Source organism: Cuculus canorus, chromosome 4, assembly GCF_017976375.1.
Source record: "Cuculus canorus isolate bCucCan1 chromosome 4, bCucCan1.pri, whole genome shotgun sequence".
NCBI classification, from domain to species: Eukaryota; Metazoa; Chordata; class Aves; order Cuculiformes; family Cuculidae; genus Cuculus; species Cuculus canorus.
Genome location: NC_071404.1, coordinates 29,857,377 through 29,872,538, shown reverse-complemented (window position 1 = coordinate 29,872,538; position 15,162 = coordinate 29,857,377). Strand labels below are relative to the sequence as shown.

General features: G+C 39.4%; 1 protein-coding gene across 2 annotated transcripts in view; it reads right to left on the bottom strand.

Moving 5' to 3' along the window:
- Positions 1 to 15,162, bottom strand: part of KIT (KIT proto-oncogene, receptor tyrosine kinase) — a 55,505-nt gene that overhangs the window by 15,950 nt on the left and 24,393 nt on the right. For both annotated transcript variants that reach the window (XM_054065985.1, XM_054065986.1), the window contains exons 4-10: positions 13,532 to 13,668; positions 10,687 to 10,846; positions 7,687 to 7,876; positions 6,879 to 6,994; positions 2,491 to 2,605; positions 1,178 to 1,371; positions 7 to 113 (exon numbers count right to left, since the gene is read on the bottom strand). In XM_054065985.1, coding sequence (XP_053921960.1) covers positions 7 to 113; positions 1,178 to 1,371; positions 2,491 to 2,605; positions 6,879 to 6,994; positions 7,687 to 7,876; positions 10,687 to 10,846; positions 13,532 to 13,668 — 1,019 coding nt within the window. The remainder of the gene's footprint in view (positions 1 to 6; positions 114 to 1,177; positions 1,372 to 2,490; positions 2,606 to 6,878; positions 6,995 to 7,686; positions 7,877 to 10,686; positions 10,847 to 13,531; positions 13,669 to 15,162) is intronic.

Here is a 15,162-nt window from a genome sequence, read left to right as displayed (position 1 = left end):
TTTTACCTGCAAATATATGTACACCAGGATCATGACAATGATGCACATCAGTCCTGCAGCAACTCCAAAAGCAATTAGTAAAGGGGTGAAAAGGGTATGGGTACGGATTTGTTCTGCAAAGAAACAGAGAAATTCTGCTTAAATACTGAAAAGAAAAACTCTATCAGAAAGATGAAGGTGAAAACCTTTACTTGGTTCTTCCTTGTGACACATAGTTCGGGGTTTTGACTTTCCCAGCTGTGCTCTAGGCACATCAGAACAGCTTTCTTGAATGAGCTGTGGGGAACAAAGCTGGCACAGAAACCATCCAGTTTGTTGCCCCAAGAGTCTCAGCTTCATCAGTTCAGGAGGTGTGACATCAAGATCAATTAATACAAGGGATTTGCATGATCTCCGTCAAGTTAGCTTTTTTCCTGAAATCTTAATTTCTTCTCTTTTCCCTCCCAAGTATGATCTCTACAGCACTTTACAATTCGAGGTTGTGCTGAGTGGCAAAGGAATACCACTCCAGTAAAACAAATCTGCTCCAAATCTGGCTTATTTTTTTATATGTTATATCTGGACGTAACAAAGAGAAAAGAAGCAGCAGAACATTTGATTTTACAAAGAGCACAGATTTACAAACACATTTTGAGGCATCTATGTTCTAGTGCTTTTTTTTCCCCCACAAACCCATAAATACTGCTACAAAACTCATAAGCCCTTTGGCAGTGTTTTGTTTTTGCCACTTTTACAACAGGAGGACTCCAGTTAAGTTCAGGACCACTTTCTCCTGAGATATTGTAAAAACATTTAAAAAATGCAGTTTTCCCTTGTTAAAAAATGATGGTCTAAATAGTCAAAACAGACAAAGATGGGAAAAGAAAAAGGAAGAGAGAGAGAAGAAAAGCCAGTGTAATGCTTCAGGTGTTTTGCCCCTGTGCTGCACAGACAGAAGAAAACCATCTAACTATCGCGCTGCAGACCTGGAGCCGTAACATCTGGATACCACAACATTAATTGAAAAACTAAAGCAATGCTTTGACAGGCAGAACATGTCATATGTTATCATACACTCAGTCACGGTACTATAAGCTTTCTAATGGCAAAGGTAACACACACAAGATATGAACCCTTTTACAAAGGTAAGTGCTAAATGGCACCCACATTTTCTGATCTCGATCACTCCAGCTATTACCTTTAATAGCAAAGTTGAAGAAAGCAGAGCTCCGGTCCCCATTGCTGGAGGCCTCACAGCACACAGTGCCAGTGCTCCTGAACATGCTGGCATTGATGGTGCTTTCAACGAGGATTCGTTCAAATGACGGCACCGATGAGTTTGTGTAACCGATTTTGACATCCATGGGGGATATTGTTGGTGAATCAAAACACCTGGGAGAAACAATACTGACAGTTACCTGACAGGTATTGCTATCTGGAATGGATGACAGGTCCTGCTGCTGAGACAGATAGTCACTGCTAGACCATCGGATAACTAAACAACACAGCTCTACAAAGGGATTCAGTTGAAAATTTTATCCTTGAAGCTTAGTCTACACAAGATGTCTCATTATCTTCTATATAGTGAGTTAAAGGGATGCATACACCAAGCCTGACCCAACTGAACACTATGAGGTCTTCATGATTGCTTTTGCCTAGAGATACCTACAAGTCTGTAAGTCCACTATGGGTTTTATGCCATTCAACCTGGATCTCCAACTTCAGCTTCAAGCAGTTGCGGTCTCTTACCTATTCTTGAAAACTTTCCACAAGCATCATTTCATTACAGCACAGGAAAACTGCATGATGTACATACAACAACTTCAAGCTTATATGCAGCCGAAAAATAGCCAGTTCTGTTCTCTCGAGATGCTGCTTTTCCTTCATATATCATATACTTACTTCATGAGCACATAATTAAGATTGTAAAAGTACTATTTAAAAAAATTAGGGAAATAATTATTTTAAGCATAAAACAAATCATACAGGTGGGAGACCCATGACTTGCTAGTATGGGATCTACAACCATGGTGGAAGTCAATCAAACCTTAAAATATGCTTCATAAATGTTCACTTCACAGTGACTCTCTACAACTTTTTTAGAAATATGGTAACTAGACACCAGATTTTATTCATAGTAACTCTGGACTTGTTTACTTGTCGCATGTTTCCTGTGAATCTAATTACTTCATGTCTTGAAAAATTTTGTAACAGGCATATTCACAAGTGATTCTGTGATTGTTGGTCTGTGAAACTGCATACAGAACGTGTGTCATTTGGGGCCAAACCGATACAAATCTTAGCTAGCTTACAGGAGACAGAAAGTTTGGGATTTACTTTTCTACAACAGAACAGAATAATGAAATGTACCCCTGCCTTCCCCTCAAACCACTGCAAATGATGCAATGCCGAAAATTATGAAAACAGTTGCGCAATGTCTGAACGTAACTGTTACAAATTGGGTGTGCTGCATCTGGAATTACCTTTGGAGACTTGATTTACTTAACTCACCTCTGCTCAGTTCCTGGGCAAAAATACCAGTTTATGGTAGGGGCTGGGAATCCAGCTGCTACACACTGGAGAATACCATTGCTAAGCATATCCAGAGTGAGAATCTCCGGTTTTGCTGCAATAAGCAAAAACAAGAGTCACAAATTAGGGGAACACAGAATTTGCATTGCTATTTTCTCCTCACCCCTGCAACTGGCATCTATCATTGTTCGTGGGTGTTCACTCAGGTGAACAGAGGTTCACGTGTTCAAGGGTGTCGAGGTATGAATCCTGCAAGCACTGACCATATGTGAAAGCATCAGTTCTTACATGGAATGCTTGGGCTGGATTTCAGAACACTTTACTTCCACTGAGTATTTGGTTTGATGAAAGATCCTAAACCAGCAAAGCCCAGAGCTTAAACAACCCAGAATAGTGCGTACTTGGAACCACAGTGCAGTTCCTATTCCTGCACAGCAGGACACCACCCGCCTGTAAAAAGGACAGTTTCTTCACAATTATAAGCATACTAAATCTGTCAAACCACATCTCTCCTATATCTGCCCTTTTTATTAAATACTACCACCACATCCAGGAAAGGAACTACAGTGTAAGGAAACCAGTGCAGACAGAGTGCCCACAGAGGACACACATCTCTCTAAGATGCCACTACCAAAAATGCCTTAGTGCCTAACTCTCTGAAACACTGCACACAGAGGAATCTTAAATTTGGCTGAACATACTAGCTTTCCAAACAATAATTTGTGATTAATTGGGTAGTTTAGAAAGCAACTTGGCCAGCTGATGCCTCTCCCATCCTGCACTTGGTTCAGGAGCTCCTGATATGAGTATGGCAGGAAACCAGAGCGATCAGATGGATTGTACAGTCATTAGCCCAATGTCATAGACTTCAGCAAAGAGCATTGCCAAAACAGTTCTGGCAAATACTAGCAAGATGTTTTTCTTGGAGAAACTTGACTAAGAGGCCTTATTTCCTGCAACCACCTCAATTTGCTTGCAAAATCACCCACAAGAAAGTTAGAGGCGAAAACCCCAGAAGATATTGCAATGATGCTGCTCACCTAACAGGTACAAGTTAAGACTCATTATCAGTTAATCAACTGCTAATACTCTAGAAAGTTGTGGAGCTGTATAGACTACACCGGGAAAATGCTGATTTATTTCAAACAAAATCCACGCACAAAGACTTCACAGTGTTAGTTTTTAATGAATATTCTACTCGCTGATTAAATTAGAGGCAATAAAGCACATGTATATCCTCAATCACATAGCACTTCTTCATGACTCATGTTACAGGAACCGAATGTTCTTTCTTTTCTAAATCTGCATGTTGTGTTTTATGCAAACCACCAAGGACCAAACATTGTTGCAAAACGTTAAGAGGGATTTTCAGCATTATTCATTTGATGAGGTGCTTTATGAGAGTGCGCAGTATCTCACTCACCTATCTCAGTGCTCATGGAATACACAAAATCCACATTTCCAAAACTCTTATTTTGTCTCAATGCTCTGTATAAAACCCTGTGCATTTAATTGCTTTCTGTTACTAATTTCCTTTTCTTCATTGTTACAAAGTAAATGTCTAACACTTAATAGGTATTGTCTGTCATGACAGTCAAAGAGGGCTTTCCTCCTGAGCCACATTTTATGGATCAGAATGAATCTTTTTATAATATCACAGTGACTCCAGATTTGTTCACTGCATATTCCAATTACAGAAAAACTGCTGAACTTGATCTATAATGCTGTGACCAGTTTTCTCCTTGCAGCATGAGCCCCAACTACATACGTAAGATTTTGTTGACTATAATTAAGCCCAGCCATTATTTTGCACTGAACTCAGATACTAGTGGAAGATTCTTTCACTAATTACTAGATGTACTATACCTTGCCACTCTGGAGATTTCTACAATTTCTTAATAGTAACTCAGTTCAGTACGCTGCTTGTCAAGTTGTAATTTTCTTTTGGCTCCTAATTTCAGAGCTCCTTCTTTCCTTACTTCATGTCACTTTTACTATGACTGACTACATTTTTTTAAGCAATTTAGTATTGTTTCAGATTAGCATATGCAATTACTAATGGTGTTCAAATCCAAGGCAAGTATTTCTGCACAGGCTTTTTCACATCTTTCAGCAAACACTTTAGCATCAATTTTTGTTTATGTCAAGACATTCTCTTGATTATGAATCCTGTTTTACCTGTTTGATTACTTTCTACTGATTACTCCCTCAAGCCAGACGTGTAAACATCACGAGCTACAGCCTAGCAATTTATGCAAAATCCCCACTGACAACAATGTCAGGCCAAGATCTGACCCACCCACACATAACTACCTGGTAGTTACTCTGCTATATCAAATATATGGTATATTGTCATGCAGTTTATATGTCATACCTGAATCATGAGCATTTTACAAGCCACTGAAAGCAGGTTATTTTTCTTTACAAAAAACCCAAACAAACTAGAAGGATAAATCTATTTAATCTCCTTTTTTTCAAAATGAAAACATTGGCAGGTGCTTAGTCAAAGTGCTGAAAGAAACTCTTTTTGAGTCACGTGTCAAATCCATATGCTTCGGCAATGTCTGCAGTCCCCTCGAGGCTGCTGGGCATGGTAACCTAGGCTCTACTGAGACAGCTTAAATGTCCTCACTGTCCAAGACTAATCTTACTACTTACAAGACCAGTAGCTGGAGCAAGAGGGAAGGAGACTTCAGTGCTGCTGGTTGCACTAACTATATAGAAGAACTAAGCCATCCATGCTCCCTCCTGGCTAGGACATACTGCTTAACCACACTGTTCTTAGTCTGGTTTCCTAACCATCACCCACAGGAGTTTCCAGCTTTTATCAAGTAGCAGATTCCTCAAAAGTGGCAACGCAGAGCTCTGCACTGAGAACTGACACTTGATGATAACAAAACTGAGGGTTGGCTTTTTTTTCCACTTCCTGTAACCAGACTGCTCCCAAGCAGTCTGCAGAGTCTGGGAGAGTTAGGGGGCCCATGAACCATCCCTTGCTCCAAGCTCATATACAATGCTGCAAGTTGGTAAACACCATCCAGCCTCATCTAAACCAACGGCTTCATGAGCAATCTGCAATTTCTCCCATTCCTTCCCAGAAATTAAACTTCTAACTCAACAATTTACTCTGCTAATCTGCAAAAAAGCAGAATTATCCCTCATGAGTGTAACCCACGCTCATCTACGGTGACAAAGAACATGTGAGGTTGCCAGTGCCCTCATCTCAGAGATCACACAGAGGCAAAATAAAAGGCACAAGAATACAAATGACAATATTACCAATGAAGGAAGAAATGCCATGTTCTGAAAGGAGCCCAAATGACATTTCTAGACCCAAACTATGGCATGGCTAATAGTGACACTACATATGTTGACCTTCAGTGATAAATCTGGAGAATTCAAGAACTAAAATCTAGGATTATATGCATCTACAATTTGTAGATTTGCGCATCAACAGTCCTCTGCATTAGCTTATGCCCAGAGAAGGACACATTACTGCTGAAGCATAGCAGCAACACAGAACTGTATTTGCAGCACATTCACTCACTTTCTATACAGTTACTTCTGCTTGAAGGCATCATTGTCTACCTCCTCTTAGTTTCTCAGTCTGCCTGCAGTTCCCTCCTGGTTTAACTTTCCTTAAGCTTGGCCTTTAGCATCTGCCAATATTTGTTTGCTGAAAGCATTAAATTCACTAAAATGATGGCTCTGCTAAGAAGGACAGGGTTTCCTGAAGGTTTCATTGAATTAATTTTGAGGTTTAGCTTTTGTATTGAAGAACGCTTTTTGAACTGAAGCCGAGACGCGTTTTTAACAAGCATGTCCCAAAGATGACAGCACACGCATTTGTTAAGCTATGCAGATCTCTCTAAAATAAAGAAGATCTATATATTATTATACAGAAGTATTTAGATGCCACAAGGCACAAGTGACAAGCTTTCAAACTCTGCATCCAACTCAAATGAATTAAAGACAATTAATAGCTTAACTTGGTTGCCAAAAATGCTAATTATAATCCCTGTATATCCTGCTCCACCTTAAACTATCAAAGGTTTACGGTACATGCTTATTTTTGAGATCGTACTTCCAGGTGCTACAGTTTTTTTCCTGTATGAAGTACCTAGCTGCTCTCCAGTAACCTCTGGAATACATTTGCTACAATGTAAGGTCACATTGGATAGTAGGTGGATTTGTGTAAGTACTCTGCACTTTTATATCTTGACATTTAAATAGTTCCCCAGCATGTGCTTCACTTCAGAAAGCCTCTCATATGCTGAACCACCCTGTGACATCTTGTGCATACATTATGTTGTATAAAATACAATGACTGTGATAATGAAATATTTCAGACTGTTCACTTTACTTACTTTTCACATAGACATTAAATGTTACAGAAGAGCTGGCATCAGAATTGGACACAAAAAATGTGTAAATGCCTCCTTCTGTTCCTTTTAATCGGGTAAGGTGAAGTTCACTTATATAACTGTAAAGAAAAAAAATTAAGCATTACTGATACTCATAACTTGCGGTGAACAGGGAATTGCTACATGGAAACTAAGGAGGGAATTATTAGCATGGCATCTTCTTCTGCAGGCATTGTCCACGCAGACACTCCTATCTTGCATTATGACTGCCCTTGCGCTACAATATCCATAAGTTTTGCCACTCCTAACACCCAGATGCATGCTCACCTGACAGCTCAGCACAAGCTCGGACCCCACACATGCACCACTCCCTGCTTCTTTTTTTTGCTGAGGAGGAAATTCAGATACACAACCCAGGCCACACGTGCTACGTGTTACACTGGCAGACAAGGACTCAGCAGAAATAAAAGCATAAGTTTTTGTCCAGAACACTGGGCTCTGCTGTGGTGGTGGAGAGAGTTTCTGAACATGAACAACTTTTAGTTCTTATTTTTGCTTATTGCGAAGGAATGGCATTTTGTAGGTGAGTCGTGAGTTTGTGGCTCACTGGTCCTCAGATGGTGTGGTTGGCTCAATGCTATTCCAAATCTAGGTTAGCAGACTTTGCACCAGTTACTGTGGTAAGCCACAGAGACTACAACATCTTCTATAATCACAATTTTCTAGCTACCTCCACTTTTGTCTTTCCAGAACAGACTCTAGCTTGCTGTTCCAAAGTGAAATTGACAGCACTTACAGTCATTTGTATTACCTGTTGTTGCCCACAGCCTTGAACTTGACATAATGGTCCGATGAATTCTGTAATGTTTCATTCATGTACATCCAAACTTCTTCCTTTGGTTTTGGATATGCCTCATATTCAACTGTTAAATTTCCATTTTGCCCTGCATTTACATCTATTGTGGTATTCATTGTCACAAACAAACGGACAAATCCTTTAGCTGACGGCCATAAGAGGAGAAGAAAAACAATTTCAGGGCCACTTAGAAGACTGTTAGTACTCTAACCACACTTAGACTACGTCAAGATCAGTGATCGAACATCCAACTGCGAAACAGGAAACCTTATCTACAAAGCAGAACTTGAATCCTCACCTGCCCAAACCAAAACCACTAGCTTTATATAGCAATGAGGCACAGGATTTAAAGCAGCCTTGAGTGCCTTACTACAAATAGTTCCATCTTCTGGAGATAAATATCCATTATCTCATTTTGGGAAAATGCAAGCACATGTTTGATTCTACCCAAGTACAGATATTTTTCCAAAAATCAGGGCCCCTCACTGTATGGCATGAAAGAAACACTAGGAAAAAAGCAAGATAAATTGATCATTTATGACAATATACTAGAATATTTAAGGTTTCTTTGTCAAGTGTAATTAAGAATGACATTATAAATGAAGCTATTAAAAACTGTAATTAGAGGAAGATGTGATAAGTCCACAGGCCTGGATACCAATTGTCTTAAACCTAGGCATTTCTGTTCATCTACTGCTGGGTCTTAATCTTTTATTTGACAAATACCATTTATCATTGTGCAATTCAGTTCCAAAACATCATGCGGAGCACCATCCTTACTGCAGCACTTTTATTTTCATTAATAAACTCATCAGCTTCAGGATTATTCACATTTGAAGACAAATTTTTCAGTCCTATTACATAAATTCATATGGGAATTATGAGTTTGAAAGGCAGATTGCAATTACAACAGAAGAAATTTACTGGGAGAGCTTGAATTTAGATCAAAAGTCAATCTCAAATGACTGCTTCTTCCCACCTCCTAGTAATCAAACTGCTGTGGCCAGCAGGGCACCTTAGCTTGGTGAAAGCATATGGAGCTGTCAGAGCACTTGACAGATGCTTTTGAGGAGAAAAGATGAAGTAAACTCACAGCAGGTAGGTATGCTCCAAAATGCTCTCCATCATTACAAAAGAGAAAAAGGTTTAAAATCTTGAAACTTAAGATTTTTAGTTCCTTTGCAGAGTTTTTTTTCTATATCCTGTATAAACATAGGATCCCCTGTGCAACCTAGATTGAAAATCAAACCCAAGAGCCTGCATATAAATTTTATGATTTTATGATTGTGCTACCAGTACCCAAAAGAGTTCTTGAAACTGTTTATGATTAGACAAATCAACTGTTTAAAAAAGTAATTAGGACATTTACTCCAAGAAAAAAGCCATTTTCATATAAAACTTCAGCTAGTATTGAAACCACCACAATTTAGAAACTGATTCAATCCCAGGATCTCTCTTGTATGTGCCATACACCACTTCCCAGGACCCTGGGAGGTGGCACGGTTCAGATAAATGTAGTCACTTTGAAAATGAATAGTGAAAGACATCCAGGAGACAGTTTTTTATTTTAAGTCAAATTTCAGTGGGTGGGGAAGAAAAGTATCTCGAAAAGGAAAGATTCCAGCTTTTCTCTGGTAATTTTTATTAAATAAAAACTTTGCATTTTACTAAGTACAAACTTGTTACTTTTATTTTCTTTTTATAATGCTGTCCTTTCTTTTAGTCTCCCGACCTTCCAAAGTCAATCATTTTTAAAGCCACATTTGCATACATAGTAGTACTAAGAATTTCTGCAGAATTTCTTCCCTCCTCTTATAATAAAAGCTTTCATATTGTTCCCCTTGGGTAAAAGATTTTCTTTCATACTTCACACTGCTTTACTTTTATATATTAATTTAGTCTCTCCTGTAAAAAAATGAGGAAAACATCACCATCATTATGAGCCCTACTCCCTCGAATGGCCGAGCAAGGTTAAGGGTACTCAAACCTCTCCCACTCTGCTGAATATCTGACCCATATAGGTCAAAAACTTCTGCTTTCTTTAAATTATCAGGAAAAGCAAAACAATGTCGCAGGAGTATCTATGCAACAGAAAAACAGATTTGAAAAGGAAAAGGCATCCAAGGCTACACTTCCCTCAACTACTGCACGCTTGAATGGTGCAGAACTGAAACTGTTGTAGCAGACTTCTTCTGAATTATCTTATTAACTGTTCTTAACATGTTCTTAATTGTCCTTAATTTATCAAATTAGGAGGTTTTGTCAGCTTTAAAATTCAAAAGGCACTGTGTGTCACCCATGGTAATATTATAGCAGACTCTAAATGAGTCTGTTATTAAACTAGAGATGGGAGGGAATCCGTTAACTGTTAAGGGACACAATCCTAAACCCATGGAAGTGATGGACAGTGGATTTATTGTGAGGGTGAATGCCAGAACAATTTAATGCTGTATATGCACATCACAATGTTCCTTGAGGCATTATTTTAAATAGGGGTACATATATAGCTTCTCCTACATAAAAACCACCAACTTATCAATGTCAGCAAAATTTCCCTTGCTTGGAAGGCACATATTAAAGATACGCTTTGTGCCTGTGCTGCCAAATTACTTAAGTGTAGGGATAGTACCAGGCAAAGGTAAATTACTTGCTTCATTATGACTAGATTAAATTTAAAATTAAACCAGGAAGAATGAGACAAACCAGAGAGATAGAAACACTGGTGTATGGTTGTTCTAATATTACATTCCAATACCATGCAAAGGGTTACAGAACACACCACAGCACTTCCTCAGCCATCCCATATGGTACCAGTCAGCAATAACCTTTTAATAAAGCAACTTCACTCATTGAGGTTTGGGGAAAAGGATAGAGATGAAAGGGAAGACTTCCCAGTGTTTTCACTTTCCACCTCCTGCTCTTAGAAATGTTAAGATTTCTACAAGAACTATTTACCTAGTGCTTTCAAGGTTACTGTGGCATTGGTTTTTCCAAAAGGATTTTCTGCTTGGCATGTGAATTCTCCAGAATCATTAACTCCCACTGAACGGATGTTCAATGTTAATTTCCTTTCGTATCCATAATCACCCAAATTTCTGCTTTTGCTTGTAACAATCTGTCGGTAAAAAACAATTAACATCTAAAACACTGTGTATGCAGCATCTTTCCTAGATAAATTAAAAATAGAAGTAATTATAACTTTGCTATATTAATATTCATAACTCTAAACCGGAATAATACGCCAGCATGACAAACCTGTCACTAGAATCTCTCCATGCAAAACAAGTGTGATCATCTGTCTTTGGGAGCTAATGTCCTCTCCTAAGCCCTATCCCCTCCCCTTATTCATTTTTTTCCTCCTCAAGCACTACCGTAAGGCAAGAATAAGTGCATGTGTGTGTGTGTGTTCACCAGCCCGAAGAAACCCAAACAGGATAGAAAGTGCAAGCTGCACAGCTGAAACTCTATAATTTCTTCAGATATTTGAATCACGTAGCAAACAGGGTGTTGTGCCCAAGGTTACACCCAGCTCGCTCTGGCTAAATTTCTAATACTGATGAAGGTAAGGAACGGGCGGGTTTTATTTGCACTAACAATGCTTCTAGCTCTAGGGCTTGATGTAAAACGACCACTGGGTCTTGATTTCCCTAATGCTCAGAAGCTGCAGCTATTATAAAAAGTCATTGAAACTCTGAAGTCTGGTTTAGCACTTAGGTGGTGCCTAAAAATCACTGAACTCTCTAACAGTTACAGTGCTTCCCAGTGAATGACAAGAGAGAATTTAAGTTGCTTTAGCTTCATTTTAAACTGGGTTGCTCTATGCCCCAAGACTGCGGTATCTCTTCATTGCAGACATACTGCAGACAGACCTGCTGGCAGCAGGCTTTACACAGAATCCTTCCTTCGATACCCACTCTAATTCTTGGTCCATAGCAATCTAGATTTATTAATCCAAAAGGCAACTTGAGACTTCATTCACTTTTCGAAGCATTAAGTATATCATGACTCTATGCCCACGTATGCATAGAAAAAAAATAAATCCTTTGAGGTGTTGACTTCAGTTTCTGTGAGAATGCTCAGTGTGTTGGAAAGACTGATAAATTTACATTATTAATCCAAGTGCAGACCTGGAGTTGTTATGCTTTTTCTCGTAGAATTATTTCAATTCTTGGAGGTTTCAAGAGTTTCCAGACAAATTTAATCTTCTCAATGCAATTTTGATTCCTCCCAAGCTATAATAATCACAAATAGAGCTTTGTTTTGTATGGATGTGTTTGCTTATTACAAGTATTAATTTTTAAAAGTGGTGATAACTTCAGTCATACAAAGAAAACATGGTGGGTTTTTTTATCTCTCGCTTATTCCAGACAAACTGTAATTCTGCATATATTTAAACATTAATTTTATGAATCCTGTTTCAGAACAAAATTTAATTTGACAGTCAATATTTAAAAGAAAGCATCCCCTGCTATTTACCAGAAAGGTCAAATTTATTTGGTCAAAGATATTTTCTTTGTAGCTTTTACTTGTAAAATCAAAAGTGATAAAGGATGAAAACTTACGGGAAGGCCCTGATTTCATCACACTGAACAAAGAAAAGAGAAAGGAATGAAAGAAGAAACTAAGATCTCAGATAAAGAACTTGCAGTTCTTTATCTTGTTCAAGTTCAGAACTTGGCACAGGACCAAAAGTTCCATCTGCATGTTCCATGCCACCTTCAGGTCATGTAGATCTTCTCAACCTTCAGAGCAGTGAAGTGGGATTTCTGGGGCACTGAGCACTTAACAAGAGCAGCTCTGCCAGAGCCAGTGGATGAGCTAAGCATGGCATACCCAGCCCCAGGGAATGGGCCTCCCATTTGCTATCTGCTCAAGGAGATGTGCTTTATCTAAACATTACAGCATCACAGAAGCCTTTTTTTTTGCCATATACACATGGACCGAGAATTATGTATTCTAGTCACTACTGTTAGCAGAAAAAGACCAACCAATTAGCATGGGAGTGTACATGGCGGGAATTACTAACAGGTCTTCACAAGGGCTTTTAATTCATTTAAGCTTCAGTGTATACCCAGAAGACCAAGTAGCGTCTTTAAAAACAACCCAGTGCCTGCTGCTCATTTCAAAGGCAGAGCTGGTAGCATGCTGGTTGACCAGGGGAGGGGATCTCTCTGCCCCTCGTCTGCAGAATAGCTGTGCTGCCAGGAATAAACTCTCCTGGAGCATGTAACCTGTCAATAATTTAATTTGGTGATGCCAAGCAGTAACTTCATCTATCACTACAAACAGAAGTCAGTTCATGGATTCATTTTTCAGAACTCTCCCAGATAGTGAGGCACACCATGTAATTTAAATGAATTAATCATTCCTGCAAAGGCTTACTACTATTCCTGTCACATACAATCCCATGCTAATTAGCAGGTATTTTACTGTTAATGATAACGACTAGAATATGTAATTTGCAGTCCATGTGTTGATATTTGCAGCTCCCATTGATTGCAATGTGATGTGTAGGCACTCCTTGCTTCTGTATTTAGGCAGCGCAACAGAGGTCACCTAAACTTCACATTGAAGAACCTAACTTTAATTTATGTCTGGGAAGAGACGGTCTTCCTCTCAGCTGTCCACATGGGCATGAGACAGTTGTCGCTGGCCTCTCACCAGTCTGTGGGATGCAAGACCTTTGGAAATGCTGCAAAGCCAAACCAATCCAGCATCAGGTATCAGGTATAGACAAGCATGTGAACATCTACAGCGAGCTTGCGTATCATATATTTATGATAAAATTAAAGGAACTCACCACACTTTTGTGAGAAATCCAATTAGTTTGTACACTGCTATCCACATCTGTGATTATGCATGTAACTTCAAATCCTTCCCCTTCTTTGAGAAGCTCGTAGGTTTTGGATAAGCTGATGACAGGAAGAGCTTTGTGAACTGGAAAACAATTTAAAAGTACATTACTTTTCATTAGCTTGAGAGCTTCCAAGGCAAAATAAAAATCAGGTCATTAACTTTCCTGTAGAATTTCAGGTCTTCAAGAGGTATTCAAATTTCTTTTACATATTACACAGTTGTTCCTTTACAACAAGCATATTTCTGCTTCAAACTCCCTTCAAATTACACTTCAGTTAGATAATACTTGTTACAGCATAGCAACTTGCATGAAAAAACTTGAACAATGTTGAATCTTCAATGATATGATTCATTCCATCACAGCGATCAAAAAGTTGCACTCTAGAACTGAAAACACAGCCACTGAAGAACCTTAGCCTAGTATGAACTGCAACTTTTAATTACAAATTACTACAGCTGACATGAAGTACAGTCCAACATGTCCCTGACAAGCCTCTGGGCAGACTAGGAAGGACAGCTACAGCTCAAGAACTTCTGTGATGGTTCACGGAGATGGCTGGTGCCAAGACTACAGACAAGTTTGTCACCCAAGAGGTAGGTGGTTACCAGCAGCCATGGGCTAGCTGTGCCTCTACTCTGCTTCAGGGTGACTTTGGTCAACAGTCAAATATATCTGAGGACTACGTGTTTCTTATCTCCACAAATCTCTTCAGCTCTTTCTCTGTTCCCTCCACAGTCCTCAGCTTTTCTTCATCCTTTCTTCAAATTTTCCATAAATGAAACTACAGAGAACTTACCACTAGTTTTTTTTATGCAGGAAGACTCACTTTTGAACTGCAAATGCAACATATATCAGATAAGCCCTTCCAGACTCTCTTCCTGCCCTGACACAGGCTTTGTAGTTGTCTTAGGTAAATTATATCAAACTTAGGAAAGCGCCATGCTTTTCAGCCATTCATACTTTAACAATAATGTTTTCCTCATGTTCTATAGAAGAGAACAAAGAAACATGTTTGTTCTCCTCAGATACAAACCCACATAAAATTCTCCCCCTGGTATTCAGCAGACCCAAGAGACAGGAGGAAGCCAGTGCAGAAGGCATGCTGTGTTCTCACCCAATAGCAACATCTACAGACAACTGAAAGAAAGCCATAAGGCCACAAAGTTCCTCATTGTTTTGAGAAGGGCTGAACATAAACACTCCCTGTGCTATCGTAGCGGGGCTGTGTAAGCCTGAGTACACCTACACAGCTCCCTGTTCCATGGATGCTTCTTCTGTCTTTTGGCACCAGAAGCTCAGGTCTGCAGGTTTAAGTGCCACGGTTATGATTACAAAAACATTGTCCACCAAAGTTCTATAATGTACTTAAACCTTTAGCCGAGGAGAAAATGGGAGTTTTACCTAGTAAACTCAGTAAGGACTGAACACAACAGCTTAGTAGTTACACCACTGAGGACAACAATGCTGCTGCTGCTGGTGGCCTCCAGCAGATGCTTCCACTCACTGCACGCTTTCCCACACACAGAGAACACAGGCAGAGCGCCCAGGTCCCACCGGCCGCCTGCCCAGGCCCA